The 17061-nt window shown below is 35.7% G+C and overlaps 1 protein-coding gene across 3 annotated transcripts in view; it reads right to left on the bottom strand.

Moving 5' to 3' along the window:
• Nucleotides 1-17061, bottom strand: part of STXBP4 (syntaxin binding protein 4) — a 67917-nt gene that overhangs the window by 42608 nt on the left and 8248 nt on the right. For all 3 annotated transcript variants that reach the window (XM_066200596.1, XM_066200597.1, XM_066200595.1), the window contains 14 exons: nt 15785-15858; nt 15503-15598; nt 14458-14527; nt 13587-13661; nt 11476-11561; nt 10729-10861; nt 10014-10146; nt 7825-7931; nt 7263-7452; nt 6203-6281; nt 3605-3687; nt 3016-3112; nt 1565-1677; nt 818-904 (listed from right to left, as the gene is read on the bottom strand). In XM_066200596.1, coding sequence (XP_066056693.1) covers nt 818-904; nt 1565-1677; nt 3016-3112; nt 3605-3687; nt 6203-6281; nt 7263-7452; nt 7825-7931; nt 10014-10146; nt 10729-10861; nt 11476-11561; nt 13587-13661; nt 14458-14527; nt 15503-15598; nt 15785-15858 — 1423 coding nt within the window. The remainder of the gene's footprint in view (nt 1-817; nt 905-1564; nt 1678-3015; nt 3113-3604; nt 3688-6202; nt 6282-7262; nt 7453-7824; nt 7932-10013; nt 10147-10728; nt 10862-11475; nt 11562-13586; nt 13662-14457; nt 14528-15502; nt 15599-15784; nt 15859-17061) is intronic.

The raw sequence follows: 17061 nt of genomic DNA, 5'->3' as shown, positions 1-17061 counted from the left end.
AATGAGGCAATTAATTATAGATTGATCATTGCCAGTTTTCCACATAAGCAATTTCAGGACTCCTGGTCAGTAATCACTGTGTTCAATGTAAGAGGGATTCTTTCATTTCAGTACAAAGCTCTCAGAAGAAGAATCCTTGTGCACAGAACAGAACTAATCTCTGGCCATTTCAACCCAATGTTTCTGTAATTTACAGCAAGAATTTTTTTGGAGCAATTTTTAAACTTGTCATCACCCCAAGCTCAGTATTCCTGTCCAAGAACTAGAGTTATGTACACCGAATACAGAATTTCCTATCTCATGGTTTCTTAAAAAAGAAATTCAGGAGCATGGGAATGTGGTAGCACCCTGAGGTATTAAGAAATTACGTTTATTGCTTTAGGACTCGGGAATTTTGTAATGTCTGGGAAAATACGTATTAATTTTGCACACAGATTAATTAATCCTCCAGTACTGATTCCTTTCAGAAGTATCAGCATGCACACAGACTTTGCAGTTACTAGCATCACACATTTTTAAATAAAATTGCCATGCAAATTAGTAATTTCTCCAAATTCACTTCTGTGAAATGTCTGCTTAGTCTCATTTCTCTATGGATCAGATTAAAAAATGTGCTGGCATTCAGTATAATGGCTAAAATTCAGTGTCTCCACAAATATATTGTTAGCAATCTTCAAACATGATTAGGTCTGTTAGCACTGCCATTCTATTTATCTATGAAAAATGCATATGAAATTCAAAACCCAGTAAATTACTATACACACTCAAAAAAATTAGTCTCTTGAATCATTTAAAGAAAATAAAAAGTGAGTGTTACCTTTAATTTACTAATTTCTTTTAAAGCTTCATTTCTTTCTTTCTTAAGTTTTTCCACATCATCCTCCAAGGAATCACAGGTTACAAACTGTGTGTATACAAATACATAAGGTTAGAATGTATTGCTAACTGTGTCTTCCATAATCTTTAACATCTCATATTAAAAGTTCTTGTAAATAAAATGAGAAGAAAATCTTAATTTTAGGTTGATTTATAGATCTGAAAATGCTAAAAATGTTTAATAAAATTTAACAACTTATCTTGCAAATGAACAATTACTTTTCCTTTTAAAATGGATTAATAAAGTGTTTTTAAAAGTATCAAGAATACATCACTATTTTAATATTTTAAATAATACGGCATTCTATTTTAGCTTTCATATACCAAAAATGTTGCTTTTTAAAGTCACCTCTAGAATAAAATGATATTCACTGTAGCAGTAACTCAAATCACTGGGCCCAGTAATTGTTTCTCACTCACACAGGCTGTAATAGTCCAAATTTTATTAAGAAACCTCAGTAAATCAATGTTGTCCAGACTTACAACAAACCACAATTTAATTACATTAATTGCTTTCTGCAACTTAGGCTGCTTAAAAAAGGTTCACAGAAACTAGGTTATCTTAAAGTACCCCATGCTGTGGAGCTGTTTTAAACATCTGCCCAAGATCTGGAGTTACTTTACATACGTTAAACTCTCCAATAATCTCCTCCCAGCTGTTAAAACACTGACCAGGCACATATTTTACCTGTGAGTCCTGTAAGCTGGAAATGTCACTGACCCCAAAAGTCACAGATTTGTGGCCCTCATCAGTTGCATTTGAGTGCATGGACAACAGATTCCTTGAAACTTCAACAAAATCTAGGAAAAAAAACAATTCAGATTTTGTTGTTGTAGTCTGGAGGTTCAGTTTAGTAACAGATCATGGATGCAACAGAACTGCCAATATCACCATGAACAGCCACTCTGATAAATGCAGTGTCTGCTCTTCAAGCTTTCTAAAGGAAAAGAAAGAAAATCAGAGTGATATCTACACAGAGAAAGTTCTGTTTAAGTTGGTAAGAATAAAAATGCCCAAACATATTGTGGAAGGAAATATCCTCAGATCAAATTGTGAAGGAGAAAAGCAAACAAATGTGAAGTTCACCTTCACAGTACCTGAGATGTTGTGCATTTGGCAGGTGTCTGTGAAAAATGAAATAACTTGGCACACCAGGTACACACACCTGCCCATACCAATGTGTTGACCTTACCAGAGGAGACAGGAAAAAGGAAAAATTTCCTGCTAGCTCAGAGCTCATGGTTTCCTTTTCAGGCCCTTTAAACCCCTGGTAGAGGCTTGGTAAAATTGATGTTGACCAAGTTGAAAGTTTTAAACACAAATAGTTCCCTATGCACAATCAACATGACTTCGGTTACCCATACATTTTGAATTTAAAAATTTTGCTACACTATGACAAAAAGGTGGAAGTATAAAGGCCACATGAAATCTGATAAAATCTGATAAAATATCCAGTATCTTTCTCGCTGAAGATCTTTTTGGATGTTTGAGTACAAAATACTATTTTTCCACACACTAGTGTTTTTCATGGACTTGAGGAAAAGTGAAATTTTCATGAGAACCATCATGTCTCACAGTTTCTGAAAAAATTTTTATATTGCTAGTGTCATCAACCAAAATTGTTATTTTGATTGATGACACTGGCAATTTAAAAATTGCAACAGAAGCAACTCATTTCCATCAGAATTAGGTTTAGCTGGAAGAATTGTGACGGTCTCCCTGCAAACCTGTTTCTATATGCAATAGTTGAAATGTTCTTGCTTCCCACATACTAAAGTTAAGTGATCACCAGTTTACTTGCTTCAAGAAGCCTCTTTAACCATCAAAACTCTCCCAACTAATTTTTGGAAAAATTACAGTTCCCGGTTTTTTGAACAAAAAATTAAGGATTTTGTGAGCACAAAATAAAACTCTCCTAAGGCTGCTCTTAATAAGATAACTTTGTGATTTGCATTCCTATTACTTAGTTTCAGAACTTCAAGCTTATTTTCATACAGTAAAATAAGGTTCTTGCCTCAAACTATAATTTTATTTGCAGCATCAACCCAATACTGACAAAAGAGATATTAATGGTTGTTATCTATCATTTCTGTATTCTTACTTTTTATTGTTTTCTATGGTAATTAACAAATTATTACCTCCAAAAGACACCGTTCCTTTAGAATCTTTATGAAGTTGGTGCCTTAGGGCTTGCTGCTGATCATCTGTGAGTTGAATCCCAAGATAATTCAGTGCCTGGAAGGAAAAAACTTATTTTGGAGTGAAAAAAGAAAGGACTAAGGATAATGACTGCAGAGACATGGGGGAGTAATTAAAGAGCTACACTTCAAAGAGCCTTTGTGTCCTGGTACACTCTCACTGACAACACTTTTATTCCAGAGCCACTCAGTGACTTTTCCTTCTAATTGAGAGATGTTCAGATATTCTTTAACCTTGAATACAGATGACTGTAATAAGCAAACCCCTTTGTCCTTAATAACTGCTTTAAAAATCCTGAGGGGTGTTCTGATTCCCAGAAGAGTTAATCAGTAATTAGATTAACAAAACCAGTAATTTGCCCAATATATAAACCGAAATATTGGCCTGCAACATGAAAGCACGATCCAGATAGAAAATTCTGTGTGCCATTTATACCTTAAAGTTTGTCAGCCTAGAACTGTTGTCCAGATGTTTTACCTGCATCATGAAGGGGGAGGAAGGAGAACTCAGAAGATTTTAAGTATTTACCCTCTCCAGTTTCTCTGTTTTGAGATGAATGCTCAGGTTCTTTCCTTGGGGCTCATAATCATCATTCTGGCTGAGGGCAATAACTAAGAAATAAAAAAAATAAAAAATTAAAGTAATAATGATGTAGTGGTAACTATTGCTTTGAAAAAATTTGTTCTGAAGGTCTGCTCAAGTGGATGCCAGCTAAATACCCACTCGCCAAACATGCATGTTAACCCTTAGACTGACTTCTTTTTTTAAAGGACATAACTGTAATCCACAAAAATTATGGGTATCAATCACTTCCACTATTTTTTTTTTGGCATAAAAAAGTGACAAGTAGCAAATTAACAGAAAATAACCAGTAATAGCTTTGAGTGATCCATCAAGCATATGGCTTGTCCTTGTGGTATTTTCTCTTCTCTCAGAGATACACAGATCCTCAGGAAACAGAAGGGGAAACACACTTGTGAATTCCAAGAGAGACCTCCAAGACACACCCTTAGTGTAACTGACAGCTGCCAAAAGCACATGGGAGTAATCTAGAAAATACTGGGGTAAGAGAGGGAATGACCTGTTCTCAGATATGGGCTGTGTGGAGGGAGCTTAGGCTGAACTCCTCTGGCTCCTCAGCATTTTTTCCTGGGAAGGAACACTTTTCCAAGAACTCCTGTCCATTAGGCCACTATTCATCACCACCTTCTACCCTTATAGTCAGAAACACAAGTTTGCATGGGTTTTTTTAACTATCACTTTGGATTTTAGATGTATGCATATAAAAAAAGAATTCGTTGTTTGCATTCATTATTTATAAATATAATGTAGATCTTAATTCTTCATTTCATTAATGGATTCAAAAGGTACTGAAACCAACCCCAGCATTTGACAAGTAAAGGATGTTGCAGTTTGAGATTCTCTCTAAAGGAACAGAAGGAATCACAGAGAATTCTTTTTTTTTAAATTTTTTTTAGTTTCACAGCGTATCTGTTTCCAAGCTCAAAGTAATTTACATACTCTTTACATGCCAAAAGCATAAACCAAAATATCTTTAAAATCTCTGACATTAACACCTCTCACATGCTATAATAAATTCTGAAGACAGTGGGCTAGAACCTTGGTGGAATTGGTTCAATTTCCCTTCAAATCAGAATGAAAAAGCCTCATGTGTGAGTTTGTGCAAAAAACTTCTCTAAACTATGCCGATTTTTTCATAAAGTGTTAAAAAAAAAGTATCTCATCTAAGAGATGCTTTAATTTTTCAAGGTTATCTTTTAAAGTTTATCCTTGAAAAAGGGCAGCATGAAAGATGTGGCAGATTTGACAAGGGATGTGCTGTTAAAAAGAAAATTAAATATAACAAGTATCAGTACAAACTGGAGCTGCTCTACTACCTACATTCCTTAGATGTGTTCAGAGACTGTCCCCTTCTTGGTGTCTTCAAACAAAGAAGGTCCTGTGTACTGAATTATATTAACCAAGAGTTTTATATACAGAATACATTAAAAACACCTTTGTCTTGTTTCTTTGATTTAGTTGTAGTGTTATTCATGGTAAGTTCGTAAAAACTGGGTGATCATTAATCTCTAGGTGTATTCAATACCAAAATGTCACCAATTTCAACAGCCCACATCTGGTCAGCTCACCCTTCAAGGAAAGGAACCAACTGGTCAGATTTGCAATATGGAACTGTTTCATTTTAAATCTGAATATCTAATTCGGGCTATAATAAATACAGGTACAATTTAAATAACACAAGTGGAGAAACATCTGGAATGAATCAGATCCTGTGTATTTGTTCTTTCTTTCCTCAGTACATTAGACATGAAGTTGAAAAGCTAAGCTTATGCTTAATTGCCACTGCCTGAAGAAAAAGAAGAAAGTTCAGGTCTGCACAGAGAAATACTGAACAGAGTCAGTTCTATCAGTGTGTCAATGGGGATTCCCATTATTGTGTCACTCTTGCATTTTCACTGTTTTTAAATGCAACATATTTGTTTCCCACAAGAATTACAATTGTTCAGCTCAGATTTGGTTCTCACCAAATTTCACACACTGTTTTTCCTTAAATCTCGTTTTCAAAATAGATATTTAGAGATGCGATCAAAGTGACTCTTGTCCTTGTTTGAATGTCATGACTCTAAAAGACAAATATATATGATATATTTATTTGTTATTAACTGAAAAGCTGCTAAGAGGGCTGCATGTTATTTCTATCCTTTCAATATGCTGCCCTGATTCAAGCAGTAAAACCATGCAAGCAGCATACGTCCCCAGAATTTCATCAAATCAAGAAAGCACAGTTTCTATGGCAACCTAATCTTGATCTATATGTAAGTCTTCATTATATGGTTTCTACTGAGTCTATTATCATTACTGCTGTATAGCAAATGTTGTGATCACTCATTATTGTTTGGTTTCAGCTGTTTATTAGAGACAATGTGATTTATATTTGACAGAAGCTACAAAAAATCCATTGATCTCAGTCCTTTATTTAGGAGTATAAAAACAGTGCATATTCCCTTTTTTTTAAAGACTATTGAGTCTCATTCTGTACTATGTTCTTTGACTGTTATTGAAAGAACAAGGCAAAGGGTGGCAGGGAATGAAATCAGCCCCTACCCGTGGCAGACGCAGCAGCAGGATTGCTGTCTGGAGCAGTAATTGGAGACTGCTCTCCCATCTTGACTCCAGTTTCCATCTACGAGAGGAAATGAAAAGTCATGAAATCCCATTTCTAAAGCAGATCACAAGCCAGACCAGAAATACACATTAATGAAAAAAGGGACAGGAAAGGAGACTGGGGAAAGAAGAAAGGGCTGGGTAGATCAAAACAACCCCAGGAGAAAAAGACAGGCATGGAGTAGGTGGTGGTGGGAAGGAATAGCATTGGAAAAAATCAGATCAGGGCCTCATCAAAACCTTGGGTTTTGAAAATCTTCACAGATTAAGCACAGGCTCTCTAGGCAACCCACTTCAATGTTTATATCCCTAATAGGAAAGAAAAATGGGCAAGAATTTTAAGTACAAATAGAAGAAGATTTGAGAATCACCTGTTTTGACTTTGTGTTTGAGAACATTTTATTCTTCCTCCTTCTAAGGCAATACCTTATTTATCTTTAAAATATGATAAACTGAAAATGTTCTTTCAAAAACTGAAATATTAGTGTTAAAATCTTCTTTCTTGTGGTCCACATTATTTCTTTATATTAACGGTGAGCTGTATGAATTAAAACAATTGCTCCTTAGCCAAAACAATGGGGAGAAACCCCACATACTTCTAGGACTTTTTTTAAGCAAAAATCTCATTATCACAGAGCAAGTGTGAGATTGTACTGTACTCACACATGAGTGGTAAACAGGGAGTGTTTCATCTCTGAAATACGTAACTATTTACACCTAATTCCAAAACTTCAGAGAAACAGTAAAGGAGAACTTGGTATCTAAGAACACAGTTAATGCTTATTTGTTTTCTTACCCCAAGTCAACTAATTCCTCTCATCAGTGTGGTTTACTCTCCTGTTACACAATATGGTTGTTCCAAAAGTTTTGATATTCCAAAGACAATATTGTGCAGGAAAATAGACAGTCATTTTCTTACTAAAATGGAAACTCAATTACAATTAGGAGAAAGACAAGCATTTGCTCAGTTTGTTCTAAGAGGAGTAATAAGTACACTCACAGCATCTGGAGGGAATGTTGAAACCAACCTCCCATTAGGAGAGGGAAGAGGACCAAGTGCTGCAGCCTGTTGCTCTCCATGTGCTACAGAAGATGTTAAGAGGCTGAAAGGATGCTGCAGATTCTCTGGATGACTGGGCATGTTTTTCTGCCTAATAAAAGCTATCTCCCATAAATTTTCAAACCTAGAACTAAAATTTTAAAAGTTTCAACATATTGTATACTTATATTATTCATAAAATTATACTTCTGCAAAAATTACACGTTTCCAAACACCACGTGTGGGTTTATTTAATTATTTTTTTAAAAGGACGTTCTGTTACCCATCATTACAAAGACAAATCCCATAACTTTTTATTTAAAAATTAAAGTATCATAATTTTGCAGGCCTAAAAGGTGCACTTCAGTCTTTTCTACAAAATAATATTACAACTGAATATTTTAAAAAATTAGTACCCCTCATTTCCTCTAAGCACACAAAAACCACATTTCACATTAATCTGATCATAAATATCATCTATTAAACAATTTTGGATGGTTGGCTGTTTCACAGTAACAGATACCTCATCTTTGTTCTGTTGATTATACTTTTTGCCTCTTCATAGGAGACTCCAATCATGGACTCTTTGTTGATGGACACAAGCTGATCCCCAGGCTTCAATCGTCCATCCTAAAATAACAAATATAAAACCAAACCCACAAACTTTATATTAATTGCTAACACTACAGAAAGAACTGTATAGTCACTGCACTTGGACATAGTCCCCTGGTTCTATTAGGACAAGAAATATCAAGAGCAGTTCTGCATTCTGCCTGTGCTTGACAATCTTCCAGAAATAAACAGATTAAACAATCGTACCTCACCATTAAAGCAGTCATTATAAAAACTCATCAAAGAAAATAGACCTCGGAAATCATATAAAGAAGAACTTTGGGCCCAGCTAAACATTTCTGTTAAAAATAAACCAAGGAAAGAAACAACAGATTCTTCCAGCCCCAACCCATATGACTTTAGGAAGCTGCTTTACTAATTAATTCAGCTCTGAGCTGGATTAATTTGTATTTCAAAAGCAAATGTTCACGGCAATATATGGAACTCTTCAGACACTCACTGCCCATGTCAATGAGAAAACCAGATTGGTCTATTAGTACTCCCCAGTCAAAACCATGACAGAAATAATATTATTGACTTTGTGCTTCTGTTGAATTAATTGCAAGCTCTCTACCAGAACAAGAACATCTCACATGTCTATGCCAGAGACTCCAAGACAAGACTTTAAACATGCTAGGCTGATTTCTAAGATAGAGCTTTCTTTACTCACATTTTAACAGAGCCCTCAACAATTTAACTGGAAATTCAGGCAATTCACCAACGGTTACAGAGTTAGTTATGACATTTGTCTAATGTAATACACATCAAATTACACAGAACAAGTCTCTGCTTCAGCTCCTAAGAAATCAAACACAAAATCAGTCTGTGTGAATAAAAAAATGTGTATAGAAGATGATACATAGGAAATAAGTAAAATACCTTCTCAAGACCAGTATAATTTTACCTACTTAACACCCACATACCATAATTTTAGCTGTGTTGTTTCAAACCTATGCCAGCATTTTACTACTTTTTTTTTTTTTTCGTCACTTAGTGTTTTGGTTAAAGAATAAAGCTGTAGATCGTTTATATTGCTTTCATCCAGCATGTTCTAAGATACCCATTTCAATGGTGCCCTCATGTGGCAGACGTTTAAAATATGCTTCCTCCTTCAACTTCCCAAACAGGATAACCAGGATTGGGAAATTACCTCTGTTATTGCTAATATTAGAGCCTACTGAAAATTGATGTCTTAGCCTCAGTCTATTGGTTATGTGTGATAGGCTTTAAATTACATAGTGAGAAAAATGTTTTAGAAGCCACAACAAAATAGGAGAAAATAAATGAGGAATGATTACCATTTATCTACTTAAAGAGTTCTTTGAGAAACTTTGCATTTTTATCTTCCAGCTTGCATTTTAGACTTAGTCTACAAAAATTCAATAACAAATAGTTGTAAACTGCCTGGGGACAAAACTCACTGCTCATGGATTGAGCTCATCCTCTCTTGCTGGGCCAGAGGCAAAGGCTGGTATCTACTCTTCCAAACAATCAGAATTACTCAGGATACTACAGGAGACACTTGGATAAACAGTTCTGTGTACCTGAACCAGACAATTACATTATTTATTCAATTTTACAGTGACAAATCCCCGATTTACATATTGCATTTGTCACAAATTAAAACAGTAGTCAACATCAATTCATACATTTTATTAGTATATTTCAGAGTATTTTTTTCTAATTTGCCTACTCAATGATTTCCAACTGCAAGGATCCATCTAAATTAAGTCTCAGGGAAACATGAATTTTTCAAAGTCCAAGAAAATAAAAAAGAAGTGCAATCTGTAGCTCTGTCCCATCCTTCCTGATTTACCTTGCATCATGCAATCTCTTATAGAAGTTGGTTTTGTACCTTCTCACACATAAACTGAGGAATAAGATCCTCATTTACCTCAAATGAACTTATGAATAAATTTTCATTACCATGTAACTCTTTTACAGAGCAGTGAGATAATTCTGTTAAAAAGAAGGCAAGGAGGAACATGAACACATTTTGTATTTAAAATATGACTGCAGATGTAGCATACCAAAGCAAGTACTACATTAAGGCAAAAATACAGGTGTCTGAAGGGGAAGGAAGTGAAAAAAGGCCTTTACCTTATGGCAATCACCACCAGGGATAATTTCTTGAATATATACCAAAGGCCCTTCATTTCTGTTAATTCCTCCCACAATATTCAAACCTAGGCTTGTTCCTTTGCAAACAGAGATAATCTGAAATGCACTGTCACTAGAGATACAAAAGAAAGAAAAGTAGAATTACTTCACAGAACCAGATTATAAAGACTGAAGCAATAACTTATCATTATCTTACAGGTTTTGCAAATATGTATTAGAGTAACAAATAGAAACAGTGGATGTTTAATCTCAGTGTTCAAATATTACACTATTTACAACAAAATCAGCAACTTTCGACACTTCTGACCATTACAAAAAAATTGATACTCTATTTTGCAAGGCTAAAAACTCCTCTCTATTATATAGAGGAGAGATATTTACTATATCCCAAGGCTTATGGGAGTATCTGGGTACACAAAAACCAGGAACATTAGGATACAATAAAAATTCATTAGGATACACTAAAAAAATCAACCTGATTAATCTTCTTCTACCATATAAACCATAAACAAATAAATAGAAAAATAACTTATTAAAATGGACAGTCTGCAATGTCGATGATATTATGAGCTACAGGACTAGAAGTTTAAAAATAAAACCAAACTTGAGCACTTAGTGCTCTACCCAAATTTTCCTCGAACAAATGCCAAATACAGCATTTCCTGCAGATCCCACAAGAGAGTTTTGAGATTACTTTGGAAGCTTTGGGGATGGTGGTGGGACGGAATTATTTCTGCTGCTGCAGGTGGTGATGTTATCCTTTGGATGCAACTGAGGACTCTGTGACCTTGAGGATGACCCAGAAGAAAGGCTGTCTATAGATTTTGCTTCAAGAAAAGAAACGATAAGAAAAATAAATAAATAAATAAAAGCCATATTTGGGAAAAAGCACAAAATTTCAGCTCATGTAAGCAGGTCCAGTAGGACTATTTTCATATTAGAAAACAGACAAACTAAGCAATCAGATGAGCAAAATAAAGCCTGCATAGAACTGAGAGCCACCCAGGGTTCCAGGAATAATTTTTTAAAACATAACAAGTGATGATTTTTTTTCAAATTTGCTGCAAAATAGAAAACTGACTAATCCCCCATGCTATATAAAGGCATCTTAAATAGGTAGCAATTCCAGAAAGATTAGAATTTATAGTGTTCTAGATCAAATTTCTACTAGCATTTTGTGGCACATTTCAGCTACAAATACCAAAAACTTTTCACATAAATCATTAATTAAAATTGAAAGTAGATATCAGTATATTTATTTTAAGAGCTGGGAAAACTGACACACAAATTCCTCAAGGTACAAGTGTGTTGTGTCTGACTTTCAGCCACTTCCTCCAATACACCTCCCCTCAAATGAGGAATTTTAAGTACAAGTTTCTACTCCACCCAAGGCTGATTTTTGTCCCCCAAGATTGTTTCAGGTTGGGAAGTGACCTCTCACCAGCTAACTGATGTGTTGGAGAAGTTCTTGCAGAGCTGGTGTCACTGTGAGAGCCATACTTATCCATCAGGTCATGAAATTCTTTCCTGTGCCAATAAAGAGATTTTCTTTGTCAGGATTTGGTGTTAGTTTGAATGGACCCTCTGAAACCTGCACTGCTTGTACTGAACAGCTGCTCCTCCTCCGAGAAGGAAGCTCAACCTCCACTGAAGGAGGAAAGCCCCGTCAAATGGTCCCAAAAGACAAAAAAGTATCATGCAATGCATAATAAAGATGAGAAAACGACAGACTATGGATGAAATGGGCTGCTGGTAAAAACAGCTTTATTTTAACCTCTCTTTACCCTGAATTGCAAAACTTAAAAACTTGTAATACAATCAACTACAAATAAGACAGTGGAACTACTGTCCAAGCTCCAGAACAATTTATTTATATTAAAGGGAATTAGATTACACACCTATAGCATACTCATGTTTTTAAAGAATGCTTTTAGTTCAATTACACTGAACAAGAACCCAGAAGAGACTGACAGAGATGTGGGCTCCTTAAAAAATACAGGATAGAAGAAATCTTTATTAACTACTAAAAGCCAAAAGCAGATGTCTCTTCCAGACACCAATCCTATTGTAACAGACTGGCAAAGATGCACACCTTTTGTGACAGGCATCGAAGAGAATACAAAACCACTTGATTCATCTGATATTGAATCCAGCCTAATTTAAGACAAAAAGTTTATAATCTGAGCTCTGATTACCTCAGCGATAACTGATTTAAAAGATAGAAATAATCTAGAGTGATGTAAGCCAGAAACATCACCAAATTAACAGCACAGAATGAGCCAGAGAGAAAAGAAATTAACTGATTGCAAGGAGTGTAATTCCCAGGTAATTCCCAGGTAATTCCAATTTGACTTCTGAAGGTTATTCAAAAATGCTGGGTACATTACTTTTTAAAAAAGAACGACATTTATTGTACTAATGCTGGCCCCAGGGTACACACATAAACACAGCTGAACGTAAATTAAATAATACTTAAGCATAGACTGTCAAGTCACAGGAAATGAATTCATAGGGGGCTGGTGAGGGACTGCATGGACTGGCAAATCCTGCCCAGGCCACTGCACTTCTCCCCCGGAGTGGTTAAAGGACTGACAGATTTTAATTATTCAAGGAGTTTACAGGAACTAGGCCAGTATGCTTTAGATAAAAGCAGATTAAGAGTGGACCTCACATATATCTGGGCAGTCTGAAAAAAGGAGAGATCAGAGGCTACAGAGTGATTTAGATGTCTGTCAAATACAAAAAAATAAAGGACCAGAAAGAGGAAGCTTAACTCGGACAAAAGGCTAAAGGAATTTAGAGAAAAAAATCCCTTATAGGGAGATTACTCTGGAAGTGGAACATCCCAGGAAAGGCAAATAACAGCAGATACTCTCGCAATGATTATCAAAAATAGTTACATAACAGCTGTTTTCTCCTGAGATTTAAGTCAAAAGGGGATACAGACCTGGATTGTTACATTGCTGATGATTCTCTACCAATATTGGTTTATACGCTTAACTTCCAACAGTCAGGTTAAAGCAATATTTAACATAAATGTCCTGAAAATGAATATACTTTGGACTACCTGCTGCAGTGAACAGTTTAACCTACTTATCTAAACTATTCAAATTCATTAGAGATTGTAAAGCAAACTTCTGAGGGGAAAAAACAACAGAATCTGCCTTTTGTCAGAAAGCAAAACCAGTTCAAATCTTATAGTTCTGTGGTAGCTCTAACAGAGTCCTCATTTTCCATTATTCTAAAATGTGAGAAATAATATTTCAAGAACTATCACAGCAGATAATTTTAATGGTATTAGCCATACACATAACATTACAATCCTCCTCTTTAAACTGAAGTTGGTCTGAGCTTGCTACTTGAAGTGATTGATACAAGGGATCTCAGAATGAACTGGTATCAAATATTACGCAGAAAAATGTGACATGTGGTGCAATTCTGCAATTAAAACTAATCTGAAATAAAAATACATGCAAGCCCACCCACCCACCCACTCTGAGATACAGCACTGGATTTTTATAAGTTTTGAGGTTAAAACAGTTTTTCTCTTACTTTGCTTCTTCATCTCTAGCAACAAGCAGAGACATGTGGTTAGAGGCTGAGGCTGTTCTCAAGATGTCAACAGCCCTAGATGGGGCAGAAAAAGGCCAAATAAATATATCAGGGTGGTGGCAAGAAGTGAGCAGTGCTAGAAGAGCAGGAAAATGGACAAAGTGCTAAGGTAGTTAATAATTTTCACGCCCAGATCCAGAAAACGGGGCTTGGCAGCAGCAAAACTTGAAGTGAGCACTGGGGAACAGAGCAAAAGACAGACTGTGGTGCACCTGCTGACAGCAGTAAACCACGACTGACCTCTCTTTCCCTTCCCTTCTGACCCATCCTGCTGCCTCCCTGAGCCTCCTTCAGGATTAACAGCCCACCCCAACAAAAGCTACCGCTCACGTGTGCCTGACTCAGAATCTCCCTTAGCAACACAAATGGCAATTTTCCTTGCCATTTTCTATCTTCATCTCCAGCACTGAAAGCTGCACTGATCTCTGTAGATCCAGCTACAGAAACCATCTACAGTATTTTCTTTCCCCTTCATTGTGCCATTGCACAATTGCTGCCATCACTTACATTCACCAGTACTGAACCAGCAGACAGTTGTATTTTAACAGCTTCTACTGCTGTTTTCACACACATTCTGTAATCTGTGTCATTAAGAAACCAGGTGATTCTGGTGTTACAGAAGCATATAAAGTCCTTCACTTTTCCACAACAGTTTTGCTGAATTAGATTTATAGGATAAATGACTTGTGAGTTGAACTCCAAGGATCTCGGGGGAGTTGTGCTCTTTCAATCAGTCACTGATAATGTCCAAACTCATCCGTGTATAACATTCCAAGCTCTAATAAACATTCAGGAATCAGTACAAACATACCTTTCATTTGTTACTCCAACCAAGTTTTCTCCATTGACATCTAAAATTAGGTCCCCAGTGAGCAAACGGCCTATAAGTGAAACCAACAGTGATTGATGAACCAGCAAGAAAATGGTGAACATGCTGTATTAAACCAGGATTTTTCCTTTCAGTTTTATGTGACTTAATGCATTACACAACTTCATGACTGTTGGCACCTGATCCTAAGGTAATTGAGGTAAGACTTGAAACTATAAATCAGTCTTGTGAACAACAGAAAAGCCACTGGAAATTACAGTCATTTAGCTATTTGTAGTATTTACACACAGCATAAATATTTTTGAGACTAGAATTTGTATTTCACAGTTGTGGAATTAATTTTTATTTGAATCTTGCTCTTAACATTATTTTACGTTTCCATGTGTAGATACATTAATGTTTTAGATATTAGTAAAGTCAGCTAGAAGATTTTTTTAGAACAAATTCTGGTTTTTAACCTCCTGAAAATCTCAAGTTTAGGAACTTGAAGTCTATTCAGATTACTTTAAATGATCATTTTTCACAAGACAAGATGGAATCTCAAAAAACCCCATACAGAGACCTAGAACAGAAGTCTGTAGCTTAATTATTGCAAACTCTATTGAGTGTAATTTCTTCTTTCCACATTGATCTTAACCACCAGCAGACCACCATTAAAAAAATAAAAATAAAAATTATCAGAACTAATTAAAAGTACTAGTTCTATACAGGAAACTCCACTCTTATACCTTATAAATTAAAAGTGATTCAGCATCTCAACACTTACTCAAAAGTGCTGAAAGAATGCCAGTTGCCTTCACCAGCTGGATCTAGATTTGAACACATTTTCAAGACCTGAGTGTTTTAAAATCTTTTTCCATAAAGGGTCCAAGTTTCATTTCTCTATCTTAAAGTAAACCAAAACTTCACAGATCCTGACTAAACCATACTGTTTTAAATATCCTTACCCACAAAGTAAAATAAAGACTTCTTTTGACAGCTTTTTACATGCAGCGTTTTTGTAGCCAAAAAAGTCAAAATTACTTACTATCTACAGCAGCAACCCCTCCAGGTAGAATTCTCTTTATGAAAATCCCATAATCTTCTGCTGTTTGTGCCCGATAACCTCCAATAATTTTAACTCCTGAACAACAAACAAAAAGACAAAAGTGAAAAATTGGTTTTTCCACCTGCTGTGCTGAATATTATTTGCAGCCAAATCCATGAAAGCCAAATCAACTTTCCTGATACCAAGTATGAGCTGGCAAAGCTCACCAGGTGTTTTTAGGTTTGATTTACTCAGAATAACAGAATGTGCAGTCTTAGTTACCTAATCCATTCTGGCAATCAGAGAAAGAGATGCGGTGAACAGCTCGATTAATTCCATGAGGGCCCATAATGGTCCTAAGGAACAAAGTAAAAGTTATTAAATTACAAAAATGTAGGTAGAGCCATGTTAAGAGAAAAGAAATTACAGTGACTATGTTTTCAACTCAAATACAAACCCAAACCAGTTTTCTCCATTGACAACTTCGTATTGTTTGGTATCTCTGAGCTACCATGTCCCCAACCAAAAATCAATTTACTCATCACAAATACCAGATGAAAAGGTATAATAAATATATAGAGTTTACTTCCTTTTCCCCCAAAGCATGTTAGGCTGAACTGTCAATCCCAGTTTGTGTAATAAAAGGATTGTAATTAAACATAAACAAAATTCCAGAAGTTGGTCCACCTTAACATTTAGGCAAGAAAACCATACCACTGTAAAATCAGTCTTCATCAGGTAATGAATATTTGAACAAAAGAACAGCTAAGCCAGTGCATAAAATTATTTCCTAAGATATCTAAAATATAATTTTGTGGCTATTTATGAACAAAATCTTTTCCCAAATTTTCTGATTTCATCATTCAACATTGGTTTCTTTCTCCGTTGTACAAAAGGCTTCTTTCCAAATTCTTCTCCCTGATCCTCTGTGTACCATCCCACCCCAAGGGAAAATGCCAGGATGGCACTCAGAATTGTCTAAAGGAAGACGAATATTTTGTAGGAAGTTGATCATGCAACAGAATTAAAAAAGAATACCAAGTAAAATTAGAATTTTGAAACCTAAATTTACAGTTTCATCTGACTCATGACCAGCACACTGCTCTGAGAACACAGTGCTAAGAATGCAAGTAAATCCAGATTACCCTTTACCAGGTTTTATTTTCATTTAGATGAATTATGGGTTAAAAATGTAAGTTGTATTATGGCTCCTTTGTCCTTTCACTGCACCATTTTTGGAGAAGACTCAGCAGATCTCTTCAAGGAAAGAGCAGAGGCACCACTGAGGTTCTTCTGTTTTGACCAACATTCTATACAACGTTAGATAAAGAGTTGTATTTTCTAGAGGGTGCTAGTGAAATAGAACAAGAATTCATTAGCAGGGTGGGAAAGAAGATCAAATTGGAGGACACAGTGACCCAAATCCTTCCACACAACCTAATCCAGCACAAGCCTGAACTCCATGCCTGAAACTGGATATATCTGCAAAAGCCAGAGCACATCATCAAAAGGTGCTGTGCCAGAAGGAAGAGAGAAATCCAGAAGGTCCAAATGTTCTT

The sequence above is a fragment of the Chamaea fasciata genome, unplaced genomic scaffold (assembly GCF_029207755.1).
Source record: "Chamaea fasciata isolate MVZ Bird 193981 ecotype frontalis unplaced genomic scaffold, bChaFas1.0.hap1 SCAF_19, whole genome shotgun sequence".
NCBI classification, from domain to species: Eukaryota; Metazoa; Chordata; class Aves; order Passeriformes; family Sylviidae; genus Chamaea; species Chamaea fasciata.
This window is presented reverse-complemented; position numbering and strand designations above follow the sequence as displayed.